The sequence below is a fragment of the Vombatus ursinus genome, unplaced genomic scaffold (assembly GCF_900497805.2).
Source record: "Vombatus ursinus unplaced genomic scaffold, bare-nosed wombat genome assembly UNPS02014832.1, whole genome shotgun sequence".
NCBI lineage: Eukaryota > Metazoa > Chordata > Mammalia > Diprotodontia > Vombatidae > Vombatus > Vombatus ursinus.
This window is the reverse complement of record NW_020954610.1, coordinates 35,760,611-35,774,983: the sequence shown is the minus strand read 5'-3', so window position 1 is coordinate 35,774,983 and position 14,373 is coordinate 35,760,611. Positions and strand designations below refer to the sequence as shown.

General features: G+C 36.7%; 1 protein-coding gene across 1 annotated transcript in view; it reads left to right on the top strand.

Moving 5' to 3' along the window:
• Positions 1 to 14,373, top strand: part of TMC1 (transmembrane channel like 1) — a 125,696-nt gene that overhangs the window by 58,478 nt on the left and 52,845 nt on the right. Inside the window, exon 9 of the mRNA XM_027839375.1 lies at positions 5,723 to 5,865. Coding sequence (XP_027695176.1) covers positions 5,723 to 5,865 — 143 coding nt within the window. The remainder of the gene's footprint in view (positions 1 to 5,722; positions 5,866 to 14,373) is intronic.

The following is a 14,373-nucleotide window of genomic DNA, read 5'->3' as shown; positions in this document are numbered from 1 at the left end:
TTTTTTTTGAAATATGAACTCTTTATTACCTGTGCCTTTGGTATAATAAGAATAATACAGGTTTGTGGAGCTGAATGGAATTACCTTAAAGAAGAAAGATCTGTGTAAATGCAAAAGAAATTCATTTGGGAAAAATGCTAGTTCTCAGCCTGATAATCAAGGTCCTGTCTCGTCTCATTCCAACCTGCCTTTTCAACCTGTCTCTCACTTCTCTGCCACATAGATCTCCTATTCTAACTATTATATTTTGTACTTGTGCGACTGTATTCTGACACAATGTTTTGCCCACCTTCTAAAAATCCCTCCCTTATCTATTCGCTGTACTCTCCTAAACTTAATCTATACACCTTTCTAAAAGTCCCTCCCCCATTCTATCCCCCAGTTTTTTCACCTCTCTAAAAATTCAGAAGACTTCTAAACCTCTTCAAATGTATAATTTTTTCCCTCTTCAACCCAGATGAGAGGAAGGTTCCAATATTACTAGCCCTCCACCCCTACCTGCTTCCTCTGTATTAGTTCTTATTTTCATGCCCCATTTTTATAAGACAATTTCTCCTTTTAACCTTTTCCTACCCAATTTTGTTTCACTTCACCATAAACAACTCAGCCCCCAAAGCTTTTCCTATTTGTCTTTTGTTAGAATGGTCAAACAATCTGATGTGCAGGTCATTATGAGAAGTAAAGTGGTTTTGAATGTTTCTGCCTTGATTTTGTGGGCCCACTTCTGGTCTATTAAAGTTGTATAGATGAAGCTGAAATAAATCCAGGTAACTAACCATCTTCAGTAATATACATACATACATATATATGTATGTGTGTGTGTATATATATATATATATATACACACACACACATATATATACATATATATATACATATATATATACATATATATCCATTTATATGGCACTTTAAGGGTTGAAAAGCAATGCACAAATATTATCTCATTTTATATTCATAAAAACCCTGAGAAGTAGGTGCCATTATTATCCCTGTTTTGCACATGAGGAAACTGAGGCAGAGATTAAGTAACTTGTTCAGGGTCTCATTGCTAGTAAATGTCTGATGCTGGATTTGCCCTCAGGCCTACCTGACTCAACGTACAATACTCTATTAACTGCTCTGTCTACCTGCCATTTAACTGAACATAGGATCATAGATTTAGAGTTGGATAAGGCATTAAAGGTCATCCAATCTAATCCTTCATTTTACAGAAGAGGAAACTGAGTCTGTAAGAGGTGAATTGACTTGCCAAATTGGCACAGATAGTAAATGTATGAAGGAAAGATGTTATGAAATCTTTTCTTCCCCCTTACATTCCTTTTCTTAATTAAGTTAAACGTTTATCTTAAAATACCTTTACATTTCTTTGCTTACAAACCCTTGTTTTCATAGGTGGTACAAAGATAAACATGAATTCAGACTCTGTCTAATCCATATTATTGATTAATCAAAAGAATAAATTGCAATACAAAGAAAAAACATTTTTTAAAGACTTGTAATTATCACTGCCTTCATGAAGGAGAGATTTACTTTTATGCTTGAATTGAGCCACGTTGTGAAAGCCATCATGGCAGACCTCTAAATTAATTGAAGTGAAGTTTTATAAAGGTCTGGCTTACTATATACTGCTAAGGTTGAAGAGGTTTATAACCAAGTTAATTATAGGGTGATGGATTTTTTTGCCCCAATGTTACTCACGAAGACCATTTACCAAGGTTTATTAAGGGCATTTGATCTGTGTTGGTGGCTGGTATGTTCATCTTTATAAAATAACAAATCCTCCCCAGAGGTGATCACTTGAGGATAGTTACATTTAGTTGGCTAGACCATGAATGAATCTTCTTAGAGAAATTATGATTATTATTGTTACTTTAAACTTGATATTTAAAACCAGTAACAATTAGCCAATAATATAATCAAGCATGAGGTAGAACTCTAGAAGAAAAATCTGTATTTAAACAATTTATATCTTAATTAGATATGGGAGAAAGCCTCCACAAATATTATACTGCACATCTTAGCAACATAAATTTAAAAATTACATATGTTTTTGGGCAGCTAGGTGGCACAGTGGATTGAACACTGTCATTATAATCGGGAAAACCTGAATTCAAATCTGGCTTCAGATACTTAGGAGTATGACCCTGGGCAAGTCACTTAACCCAAATTGCCTCCAATAAACACACACACACATACCACACACACACACACACACACCACACACACACACACCCCCCCCCACACACACACACACACACGCTTACTTTGGCTACTTTGGGTTTTCTTCTAAATCTCTCTGAAACTCTGTTGCTTTTCACTTAGTTTTCTTTTCTTCAAAATGTAATTATAGTCTACATATACGCTGCTCTGGTAATGGTGAGTTTACTTTCCATCATTCACAAGTCTTTTCCATATTTCCTTTTTCTTCAAATTTATTGTTCTTCGTATTTCTGTAATTTTCCATTGTGTTCAATAACATAGCACCATGAATGAATCTTTTTTAACTTTGTGATGGCCTACTGGGAAAGTCTACATACTTTGGGCAACAATTACATTCATACATATAGTAGAGTTTATGAAACTGCTTGCTTCAGTATGATATGGTCTGTACCTGTCCGTATATGTTTTTGTACATAATATACAGCTTTGCCAATGTCATTAGGTAGCAACCACCATCAAATTCTGAATCCTTTTCAAACTGTAGAAGTGACTTGATTTTTATATGGATTTAGAGTAAACAGTGGTTTCAAAATCATTTTATGCTCAATCTGTCACAATTTAATTCAACTCATTTTAGAACTTTTTAATTTTTTTTTTAACAGGGCTAGTTCTGTGCTTAGGTGAAGTATATTGATTGAATTTGAATTCAATGATTTGAAGAGCTCTGGGGGAAAATTCCTATAAAATATCAGTTATTATTGTTATGATCTTATGAAGGTTTTTTGATAAAAAGAACAGTCACAATATAAAAGACTGATAGAGAGAAGAAAATTGTGGTTCACCGAATATATGTTTATGGTAGAACCTTTAATGAGGGTGGGGCCACTGGTACTTTTACATAGGATACTGACCTTTAGAGGGTGCAAAATTTAACACATACATTCTCTCATCAGTTTAGAAGCAATTGAGATTAGCATTTCATAAAAAATTTGAAATAATGGAAAAGACACTATGGAATCAAATCATACCTGTGATGCTTACTACCTAGGAACTTAACCTCACTGGATTTCAGTTTCCTTATCTGTAAAATGAGGTTGGATTAGGTAGCCTCTGAGACCCTTTCTAAGTGTAGATGTACGATCTTAGGGTACTATGATGAATAATTAGTTAAAATAGGAAGCTATAACTCGCCTGTGAGTCACTATAGTAACCAATTACCTTTCCATGATTTTCCCTGAGATTTGGCCTACACTTACCCTTCAGAAGTTAAAACTTTTTGATAATTCTGATAATTCTTTATTCAGCTTCAATTTTAACCTTTTTTTTTTTTTTTGGTGTTATGGACACCTTTAGAAATTTGTTGAAGCCTGTGAACTTTGCAGGGGTGGAGGAGAAGTTCTTAAACACATAAAATAAAATACATAGGACCACAAAGGTAACCAATTATATTGAAATGCAGTTATCAAGATATTTTTAAGAAAGAAATTTATAGACCCCCAGGTCTAGAATCCCCGCTCATAATTTCTACTTTGTCTCAAGATTATTTTCAATACCTATGCAGCATTAGATTTAACTAAGAGAAGGAAAGAAAACATAGTGGTGGTAATGGCAACAGTCTATGGAAAGTGATATATTTTGGGACCTATTCTAGGCTGCTTGAACAAATCAAGGTTGGCCTGAGGCAAAATTGTAAAGGGAAGCAAATTTATCTTCTATGTTACCAGCTTTTTGGGTTTATTTTCCTTATTTTTCCACACATCCCCTCTTCTTCTCCCCCATACTAAGTGGCTAGGAATGTTTAGCCTAGAAAAGGGAAGACTTGGTTGGGGGCAGAGGAAGACATAAGAGCTTTCTTCAAATACTGCAAGGGTTTTCATGGACAAGGAGAATCATACTTGTTCTTCTTAGATGCAGAGAATAGAAATAGAAGCAATAGGTTAAAGTTATAAAGAGGCATATTAAGCTTGATGAAAGAAAAACGGAAACTTCTAACAGAGTTAACCTAACATAAGACAAGAGGTATTTAAGTAAAAGTTGGATGGATACGCATCAGGTATTTTAGTTTGGATACAGACTGGCCAGTACACTCTCTCTCTCTCTCTCTCTCTCTCTCTCTCTCTCTCTCTGTCTCTCTCTCTCTCTGTCTCTGTCTCTCTCTGTCTCTGTCTCTGTCTCTCTCTTTCTCTCAATCTGTGTGTGTGTGTGTGTGTGTGTGTTTTAAAGAGGTATTTTTGAGAAATAAGCACTGGAATTTGGTAATGTTTTAAATGCAGGAAGGGTTACAAATGATTCTGAGGTTTGATACTGGGAATATAGGAGGATAGTCATGTTTCTCAAAATTCCAGTTGATTTGGGTAGTGGGAAAAACTCTGCATTGTCCTTTGCTCACGTCACTATACTTCTGCATATATCTTAATCCTGGCTTGCCAAATTGTAAGTTCAGTGGAAGATAGGGCTTATTTTGGATTTACTTTTTTAAAAAATCCTTCTCAGTCTAGTATCTTGCAAAATAAATTTTTGTTTTTACTGATTGAATGAATTAATGATGAAAAATTGAATTGGAAGAAATAAGTTAATATGTTCATTTTCATATCTTGAGGAAGAGAAAAAATGAAAGACACCCAAATGTCACCCATCCTGCTTGGGACTGAATTAATATAATCAATGTGCCTTAGTGAGAATATACAAGTCACATCTCAGGACTCCAGGTGACTGACTAGCTAGGTGACTAGGAATGAGGTTGTAGACTTTGGAGGAAGTGGTCTCATCTTTCACTTACAATACTGTACTTCTACTAGTGAACAAACACTCAAAAGCACCTTCTACATAAAGCCTTTTCAGACTCTGACCAGATGTAGTACTCTTTGCTGTTGTTGTCATTCAGTCATTTCATTGGTGTCTGACTCTTTGTGACCCCATTTGGGGTTTTCTTAGCAAAGATTCTGGAGTGTTTTGTCATTTTCTCCTCCAGCTCATTTGACAGATGAGGAAACTGAGGCAAACAGGGTTAAATGACTTACCCAGGGTCACACAGCTAGTAAGTGGCCAGATTTGAACTCAGGTCTTCCTGACTCCAGGCCTGGTGCTCTCTCTACTGCGCAATCATTATCTTCTCTTTATATATTAATATATGCATGTATTGTTTCTACCAACAGAATGTGATCTTCTTTGAGGACAGGCATTCTTTCATTTCTGTCTTCTTATCCCCAATGCCTAGCACAGTGCCTGGCATACAGTAGGCTTTAATAAGTGTTTGTTGATTGATGGCTTGCTTGATCAATGTAATAGTGCTATGGGAATGGTCTTATATTTTCAGCTGAACAGGTCTCTCTGCCTGAAAAAACAACAGCAATAACAAAACTTGTATCTGCTTATAAATGCTTTAATTTTGAATACGTTAATGTTGCCAATCAGCTAGGCAGCCAAACTATTCATTCTCCAAAGAAAAACAATGGCTTTCATGCCCTGAGTCATAACCCAAGTTTGAAAATAAATGTTTTGTTGTTCTCTTTTGCTTTTAATGATACTCCTTTCAGGCCTCTTTCTCCTTGGGTTTTAGGGTATGGCACAATATTCTGTCCTCTTTTATGGCTATTACGACAATAAACGGACAATTGGAGCCATGAATTTCAGGATGCCTCTCTCCTACTTTCTGGTGGGAATCATGTGCATTGGATACAGCTTCTTGATTGTCATCAGAACGTAAGTTCCGTCTGTCCTCAGGGAAGGAGGAAATGATTACTGTAACTGAAAAAAGGAGGGGGGGTAGAAGAAGGATTAATTTAAGAACTGGGTAAAATTATTGTGTTATTTTATGTCCAGAGAGCACGCAAATGAGAGGGGATGATATACAGTTTTAATATCAGGACTGATGTGAGATTGATACTGCTCCAATATGGTACACAAGGTCTTCATATAATTTCTCTTCACTTTATTTGATAGCTGGCCGCTAATACCACTAGCAATTTTATCAGGCTTGAGCAATTTTTAACCAATATATTTGCCTTTTAGTACTTTAGAGGTTTAAGGGAATTGCTCAGCATATGCTCAGAAAACAGCTGTTGACCCTTCTTTATCCACTCAGAGATACTTGAGTTCAGTTCTTCTTACTCATTTTAAGAAATCTGAAGCCTGTCTTCTTATTTTTTTAAAGTGGTATAATCATTCAATCAACTATTTCAGCAATATAAAATAATTGAAAAAAAAAATGTGGTCTCCAAAGAGACCACCAGAATTAGAAGTATAGTAATGCATTCTCTTAGAAAAGGATGCATTTTATCATAGGGAGGGATTTCAGCTAGGAACAAGATCAAGTTTGTTTGTTTTTTTTCCCCTTTGCACAAAATATATTTTCCAGTAACAGGCTTAGGAATATTGGAAGAATATTAAGGCATCTACACAGGGTTGTAGGCCCGTGTCTGAGTTTGTTGTGTAGTCAATTAGTTGTGTTTGACTCTTCGTGACCGACCCCATTTGGGGTTTTCTTGGCAAAGATACTGAAGTGGTTTAACATTTCCTTCTCCAGTTCATTTTACAGATGAGGAAACTGAGGCAAACAGGGTTAAGTGACTTACCCCAAATCACACAGCTAGTAAGTGTCTGAGGATGGATTTGAACTCGGGTCCTCCTGACTACAGGGCTGACACTCTACCCATTGTACCACATAGCTGCCCCTCTTGTCCCAGCTAGTAACCAATAATACGCACTAGCTTTCACTTGAGAGTTGCAGGTATAAACACCTATCCACAGTGTACCAAATCCCTTTCCAGGACTGGCCAGCTTTTCTTTTTGATAAGCACAGAGTTTCTTCACAACTAGTTTTCAGAGGCTTCCAGGTATTCTAGGAAGACAAAGTATCACCATAGAACAACATGTGAGGTATTTACCTAAATTGTCTACACATATCCACTCTCCTGAAGTCAGGATTAATATTTAATTTATTAAGTATTGGTTTGGTTTTTAACTTCCTAGCTAATAAGGTGTGGGCTATTTGTTCTTTACGATTTTTCTGTGACCTTCTGGTGGGAAAGTGTGTTAGGTGATACCGATGCAGGCTCGATTGTTTTATTAAGTACTCTGAGGCTTAACAAAGGTAGTATCTGTTGCATAATTTTTTAAAGGCAACTTTGTAGAAGTTGTGTACTTTTAAAGTGACAAATGAGAGGGTATAACTGATTACTTGGTGACTATCTAGCCAACCATACATTCAGTCTTAGCTTTGACAAAATCCATCAATTTTACCATTTCCCTATACCGTGTTAGTTCTATTGAAACATCCTAACTGATTTGACTCTTTTTTTAAAAAAAAATTATTTTTTACTCTTTTGATGTTGATAATCCAAACCGGTTTGAATCTTTTTTCTTGTGAACTAGGCTCCTGACAGCTTGCTACTGAGTTGGCTTATGGCTGGAACTCATTGGCAGAAGCAGTGCTGCAAATACAAGCACTACAATAAATTACACCGAGGGCAACTCTTTGTAAACAGAATTAACAGCGACATATATGCTCCTTTTACTCTATACTTACACATGAGTAGCTACAAGCTCCGCAAGTTACTCAGAAATGAGGAAGTTTGGCCATCAAATCAGCCACTTTCAGGGACTCTAGGGATTTATCCACAAAATAATTAAATAGGTCCCTAAAATGTTTTGCTTATTGCCAAAACCCAAAAAGGATTTTGCCTCCAAATGTTTGATCTGATGATTCAAACTTAGGGGAATGAACATCCATCTGGACATTTGAAAGCTTGGGTTCTAGCCCTGGCTCTTCCATTAGATAACTTCGGACAAATTCTCTCTGTCTTACGTTCTCTTCAGTAAAATACAAATATTGCTATCAATATCACAAGGATTTGGGGAAGGTAAAATTGGAAGATTACTAATTGTGAAAGCATTTTATATCTTTAGGAATGAAGACACTATACAATTATAAGGCAATATGATTACTTTTCTAAGAGAGAGGAGTAATTTGGGAGTGGTTATAGGAGGCAGGTCAAAGATAATCGGCTCCTACTCTTCCAGTATTGCTAGAGTAAAGCTTTAGGGTCATCTGCATGGTGCTGGAAAATGTTGCCAGAGGCCTGATGAGATATGAGAGGGATTTATTCAACTCAATTCAAATATTCAGTGGAAGTTCTAAGGGAGTTCTAAAAACAGAAAATGAAAGTACACAGGTTTTGGAGACCATGCTTGTTTTTCTTGTAGCTGCTAGTGAGTTTCTACAAAAGTTAGTGTTTGGTACAAATCTAAATGGGCCAATACTTCCCCCAAATTCAGACTACTGTCCCCACAGAGTTGGAAATAACATCAGTCAAAAGAGACATTTTCGACTTGGAGGTCTCTTGTGATACTGTCTGTACTTGCAGTACAGCTAAATGCCTGATTCTCAAAAGTGCTGAAATATCCCCGAGGCCAGGAACTAACTCAGTAAAGAGCTATTAGAATTTCACTGTGGGGAAGAGGTTATGCAGCAGCTGGAATTCAGCAGAGAAGCAAAAGAGAACACTTCAGTTAAGATGAAATAGCTATTCAGTGAAGAAGTAGCTCACAGCTTTGCTGAGAAAGGGACATAGCAAGAAATGGCTTTGGTTGTAGAGAAGTATTCTCCCAAGCACTGAGCACAAAGAGGGAAAGTGAAAGAAAAGGGAAGGAAAGGGAATAAATGTTAATATAATGTCTACTATGTGTAAGGCAATATGCTAAGTGCTTTTTCACAAATATTATCTCAACTGTTCTTTGCAACAACCCTACAAAGTAGTTGCTATTATTATACCCACTTTATAGTTGAGGAAACTGAGTTTGGGAGAGGTTAAGTGACTTGCCTAGGGTCACACAGCTAAAGTATCTGAGATTAGAACTTCCTGAATCCTCTCCCAGTGATTTATCTACTGTACCACCTAACTGATGCATGCATTAAGCACATATTATGAACATTTATAAATTGCCAAATAACATGGTCCTAAATAGTTGTCCCAAATACACAGTATATAGAAAGGTACATTGCAGGTTAATCCACATTAAAGTTGCTTGCAATAAACCACATAAATCACATGCAAAAGACATAGTATATATAGCAATAGCACTTTTAGAAACATTTCTAAGCATATAGGACCATAGATTTAGAGCTGAAAGGGACCTTGGAAGCCATTGAGTCTAACCCCATCATTTTACATCTGAAGAAACAGAAGCAGAGAATTTAAGCAACTTGCCCTGAATCCTACAGTTAATCAATTTCTAAGCTGGGATTTGAACCTTATATTTCTGACTCCAAATAGAGTGTCCTATTCACCACGTCATTCCACCTCCTGATTCAGTACTATAGAGCAAGTACATAGGTCATACAAAACATGAGACCCAGAGCAAAATTAACTGCTATAGACTACTATTGAGATAATGTTACATATTGGAGTCTCATACCAAGTACTAATGTACCACCAACACATATCATTTAGATATACGTATAACCAATTCATCCATTGCTCCTAATGCATCAAAAGCCAACCTAGTCACTGGCTGGTTAATCCTGGCATCTGCCAGTGGTCTGCTATCAGTTCTGAATCCTAAAACTCACTGGTCTATAGTCCTAATCCTAAACTCATGGATGACTCAATCAATAAATTGCTCTATCTCTCTTGCCCCAAATAAGAGGTCACTGAACAACCACTTTTCTACAGGGTAGTATGAATAGCTTTTTTTTTTTTAAGTTAGCTTATAATCTCAGGGCTCTTTTAGGCCTTTCCAGACCCCATAGCAATAATCAGAAAACACAACAAGGGCCCGTCAGGTCAAATCAAATTTTGTGATTGATTTTGTTTCCCCCTCAGAAGGAAACTCCCCAAGCTGACTTGATATTAGGATATATCTATATCTATCTATATCTATATATCTATACACAGACATATATAAACAACTATAATACCCCTGGCACAAAAACCACATAGATACTTAATATTAGAAAGATAAAGTAGAATTGGGAACCTTTGTGCTGTATTCGTATTGCTACACTCAGATTGCTGTCTCATCCCTTCTCTTTACACATTCAAATATTAGAAAGGAGTATATGTTAGATGCTATTAAAAATATTTTGTATTTATAGACTTAGGTCAATCAAATTAGTGAATTAGAATTATGTGCTACCATACTGTAAATGTATAAAATTAAGTACCTTATATGTTGTCCTCATTAGATTTCAAACCCAAATAAGATTAGTTAAATAGCAGGACCTAATCATTACTCCTGGAAATAGTGCATTAAATAGATTGGACTTGACTGGTTTTTTTAGCACAACTAAGGTATTGGTCAGGATGGGACTCTAATCTTTCCATGCCTAAATAATAAAGTCTGAACTGGGCTAGAAATGTTCTGGTTTGTTCAGGCTCTTTTCACAAAGCTGTTTCCTGGGGGCACACAGGGATTCCTTGCTTTGGGCATGCTCCCATCTGGAAACAGGATTCTAACTTCTAATACTTATGGAAATGGATTTCAGGTACCTGTTCACAACACCAAAATATTCTGTTTCTTGTAGTGTCATATTAAAGGCAAAACTCTGACTAAACATGCAACATATACACGTGAATACTCTAGTCTAATAAATGCATTTAAAGATATTTTTTGGTCTGCCCAAAATGTCATCATCCCTATCCACTGTTCCTATATTCATCCTGATGTTGCAATTCAGAGAAGTGCCAGATTAGATCTTTCATTCTATAAGGGGGTGCAACTGACCCACCTGGGGTGATAAACCCTAGGGATGGTTAAACTATGGACAATAGGATTCAGAGCTGCTTGAATTCCCCTAATTAAGGAGAGATACTTTTGAGGCAGATGGACATCCACACAGAGATGGAGAGACAGAGACAGACAGAAGCAGAGATGAGACAGACAGAAAACCAGAAAGAGAGAGAGAAAGAGATTTAATGAAGATCTGTAAGCCTATTTCACGGAAAATTCTGGCTCAGTACAGACACACAAATTTATCCAAAACAACCTCTAAAGCCTGAGATTTTTCTTAACATAGCCCCAAAGATGTAAAAGCATTCCTGCAAATAGAATGAGTTTAGTTTACTACTGTTAGGCCCATTTGGGTGGGCCTATCTTGACCCCATGCTGGCTTTTCAGCTCCAAAGAGAGAGAGAGAGACAGAGAGACAGAGACAGATAGAGACAGAGAAATAGAGAGAGAAACAGAGAGAGACAGAGACAGAGGCAGATATACTACCACTATCCCTCTGCACACCAGGAAAAGGAGGAGGGAAGAAAGGGAAAAGAATGACTCTGAGCAGATGTCTTGCCTGATTTCACTCAGGCCTGGTAAAGTCTGGTACAGTGGAAAGAGCACACTGCATTTGAAATCAGATGTCCTGGCTTTAAATCTTCATTTTACTACTTCTTACATGTGTGACTTTCGGCAAGTCACTTACCTCTCAGCCTCAGTTTCCTCACTTATAAAATAAACAGGTTGGACCAGATAGCCTCTGAGTGCCTTTGCAACTATAGATATATAATCCATGTGTATTTACCCAATTTCTTTTTATTTTATTTTTTTAAAGAATTTATTTAGTATTATTTTTGCGAGGCAATTGGGGTTAAGTGACTTGCCCAGGGTCACACAGCTAGTAAGTATCAAGTGTCTGAGGTCGGATTTGAACTCAGATCCTCCTGACTTCAGGCCTGGTGCTCTATCCATTATACCACCCAGCTGCCCCTTATACCCCATTTCTTGCTGAAGGCATTGTGCACCATCTCCTGCAGGCTGGAGGCAACATTGTACCTTCTGCATTCTAGCTCTATGCCAGATGTGAGGGCCATTTGGGGGACATAGAATAAGCACTGGATGATGATGATGATAACAATGATGACGATGACAATGATGATGATGATAATGATGGGGACCTCATTCTGAATCTCAGCCCTGCCACTCACTAGTTTGTCACCTTGGGAAAAATTATTTAACCTTTCTGTGTCTCAGTAACCTCATCTACAAAATGAAGGCCTTGTATCTCCCAAGGTCTAAATCTATGATCCTAAATTCCTTTTGAATTAAGGAGTTCTAACTATGTTCACAATACAAAGCTCCTGCTTCAATCCAATCACATGCCTTTTGGTTGCAGTTAAATGAAAGAGGAGTGGGTTATTATGCTCCCTTTTCCAAGTAGATAAAAGGTAGTTATATACCTGTTGATGACTACCATATTGTCAAGGAAAGCTAACGAGGCAGACTCCAAGCAACTGTCAAAAAGCCTTTGTTGGGGCAATTTATATGACAAAAGACATAGAAAAAAAAATCTGAGTGAAGCATTGAAAAAAATTGTATGTTCATCTTTTTTTTCCTCCCCTTTATTCTTTTCCAATGTTCCTCTTCCTTTTCTTATCACTCCTTCTCTCACTACCCTTCTCCTTCTCCAGTTAGAAAGAGGCAACATAAGTGAATAAATGAAAAAATGGTAAGACAAATGCATTCCACCAGGTTTGCTGTGTATTCCATACATCCTTGACCTCCTTGGATTAGATTTAATTCAATTCAATTCCAAAAACATTTATTAAACACTACTTTGTGCCAGGCACTATATTAGACTGGATGCCTGTCTGTTCTCTGTAAAAGGAAGAAGTCATACTAGATGGCCTCTGAGGTCAAGTACAGTACGGTGGATAAAGTATTGGATTCTGAAAGACCTAAGCTTGAATCCTTCCTCAGAAGCCTGATTAGCTCTGTTACCCTAGATGAGTCACTTAAACTCTCTCAGGCTCAGTTTTTCATCTGTAAAATGGGGATAATAGCTGGGGTAACAAAAGGAAAAAAATCCTTATCCTCATGGAGCTTACTTTCTATTAGATAATGTTTTATCCTCCAAAATCATCCCTCTTTACTTTCAACAAAAATTTCCATTTCTTTAAGTTACCTGAAGAAAGCAAAGTAATTCACATTAAGTTTTTAATACCCAACAACAGCTTAATCTATTATCACTTCCTGAGATATTTGCATATTTTAGAAAGGTGACTTAGAGGTGCCAAGGATAAGGCAATGGAGCCCATATGCAACTTCTCTAAAAATAAGGCCTATCCCAAAAGTTTGATTCTCTAATGATGCTATGGCAGGCTCCGGGAGCAGCTGGTAACTAAATCCTTGAACATGTACTCTGTTCATAATAAGACTGGGACTGATTAAGATGTAATTTTTTCCCCTCTCTCTGAACAAGAAATCAATACGTACTTAAAACCTAAAGTTATTATCTTTTAGTACCTTCTGCCTTCTAGGTGCTTAATGAGCTTCATTGTTTATTGCAAAATCCAGCAATGTGAGCACTATTATTACCGAGGAGGTAATACTTGGGAATAAGGCAACTAGTGACCCAAAGTAAATTGCAGCTATTTAAGAAACATTCTGATATCAATAGACATAATTATAAATAAAAGCCTACATCTGACGAGCAGTGGAGCAAAAACACAAACAAAAAAAAAAACCAACAAAAACAAAAACAAAAAAAAAACAAAACAAAAAACCCCAATACAGTGTGTATTGTATGATGTGTGAGCAATAGCTGTTTAGTATTCATTCATTCATTTATCAATAAGGAAAAACTAAGTTTTCTAGATTGGAAATCTTGGTGTTAAGATTATCCTCAGAATACCCATCAAGTGACCAGCAGGATTTGCTGGCTACATATGCATTTAAGCAATTTTCATTTTTTTCAACCAAAATTTCCCCTGAGGGTCTCTTTCCTGATCCCAATTCAATTCATTGTTGTCTTACTGCAACTTTCCATTGCCTTGACTATGGTGCTTTCTGTGAAGTCTTTGATGTAGGAAGATATGTTTAAGTTTTTCTTAATTTTGGGCCAATCAATCAATAAACATGTATTAAACATCTACTCTATACCAGGCACTGTGATAAGAGTTCGAGATACAAGTATAAAAAGAAAGATAGTCTCTGCCCTCAAGGAGTTTATAATCCAATCGGGGAAAGATAATACACCAAAGGAAACTGAAAATCATGTGGGTGTGTGGCTCAGGGAAGTCAAGAATGAGTTTCCTGAGGCATGATGGAGAAGTCAGAGAATGACACAGTATTGTAGCCAGGTGAGAAATGAGATGTTCTGATGACCACACCATCAGAAATCCATGTGTATGCAAGCCATTTGAATTATTTTTTAAATGATAATGATTGTGATGTATAAAAAGTTTGAGAGACATAATTTCTGGGTAATCAATCATT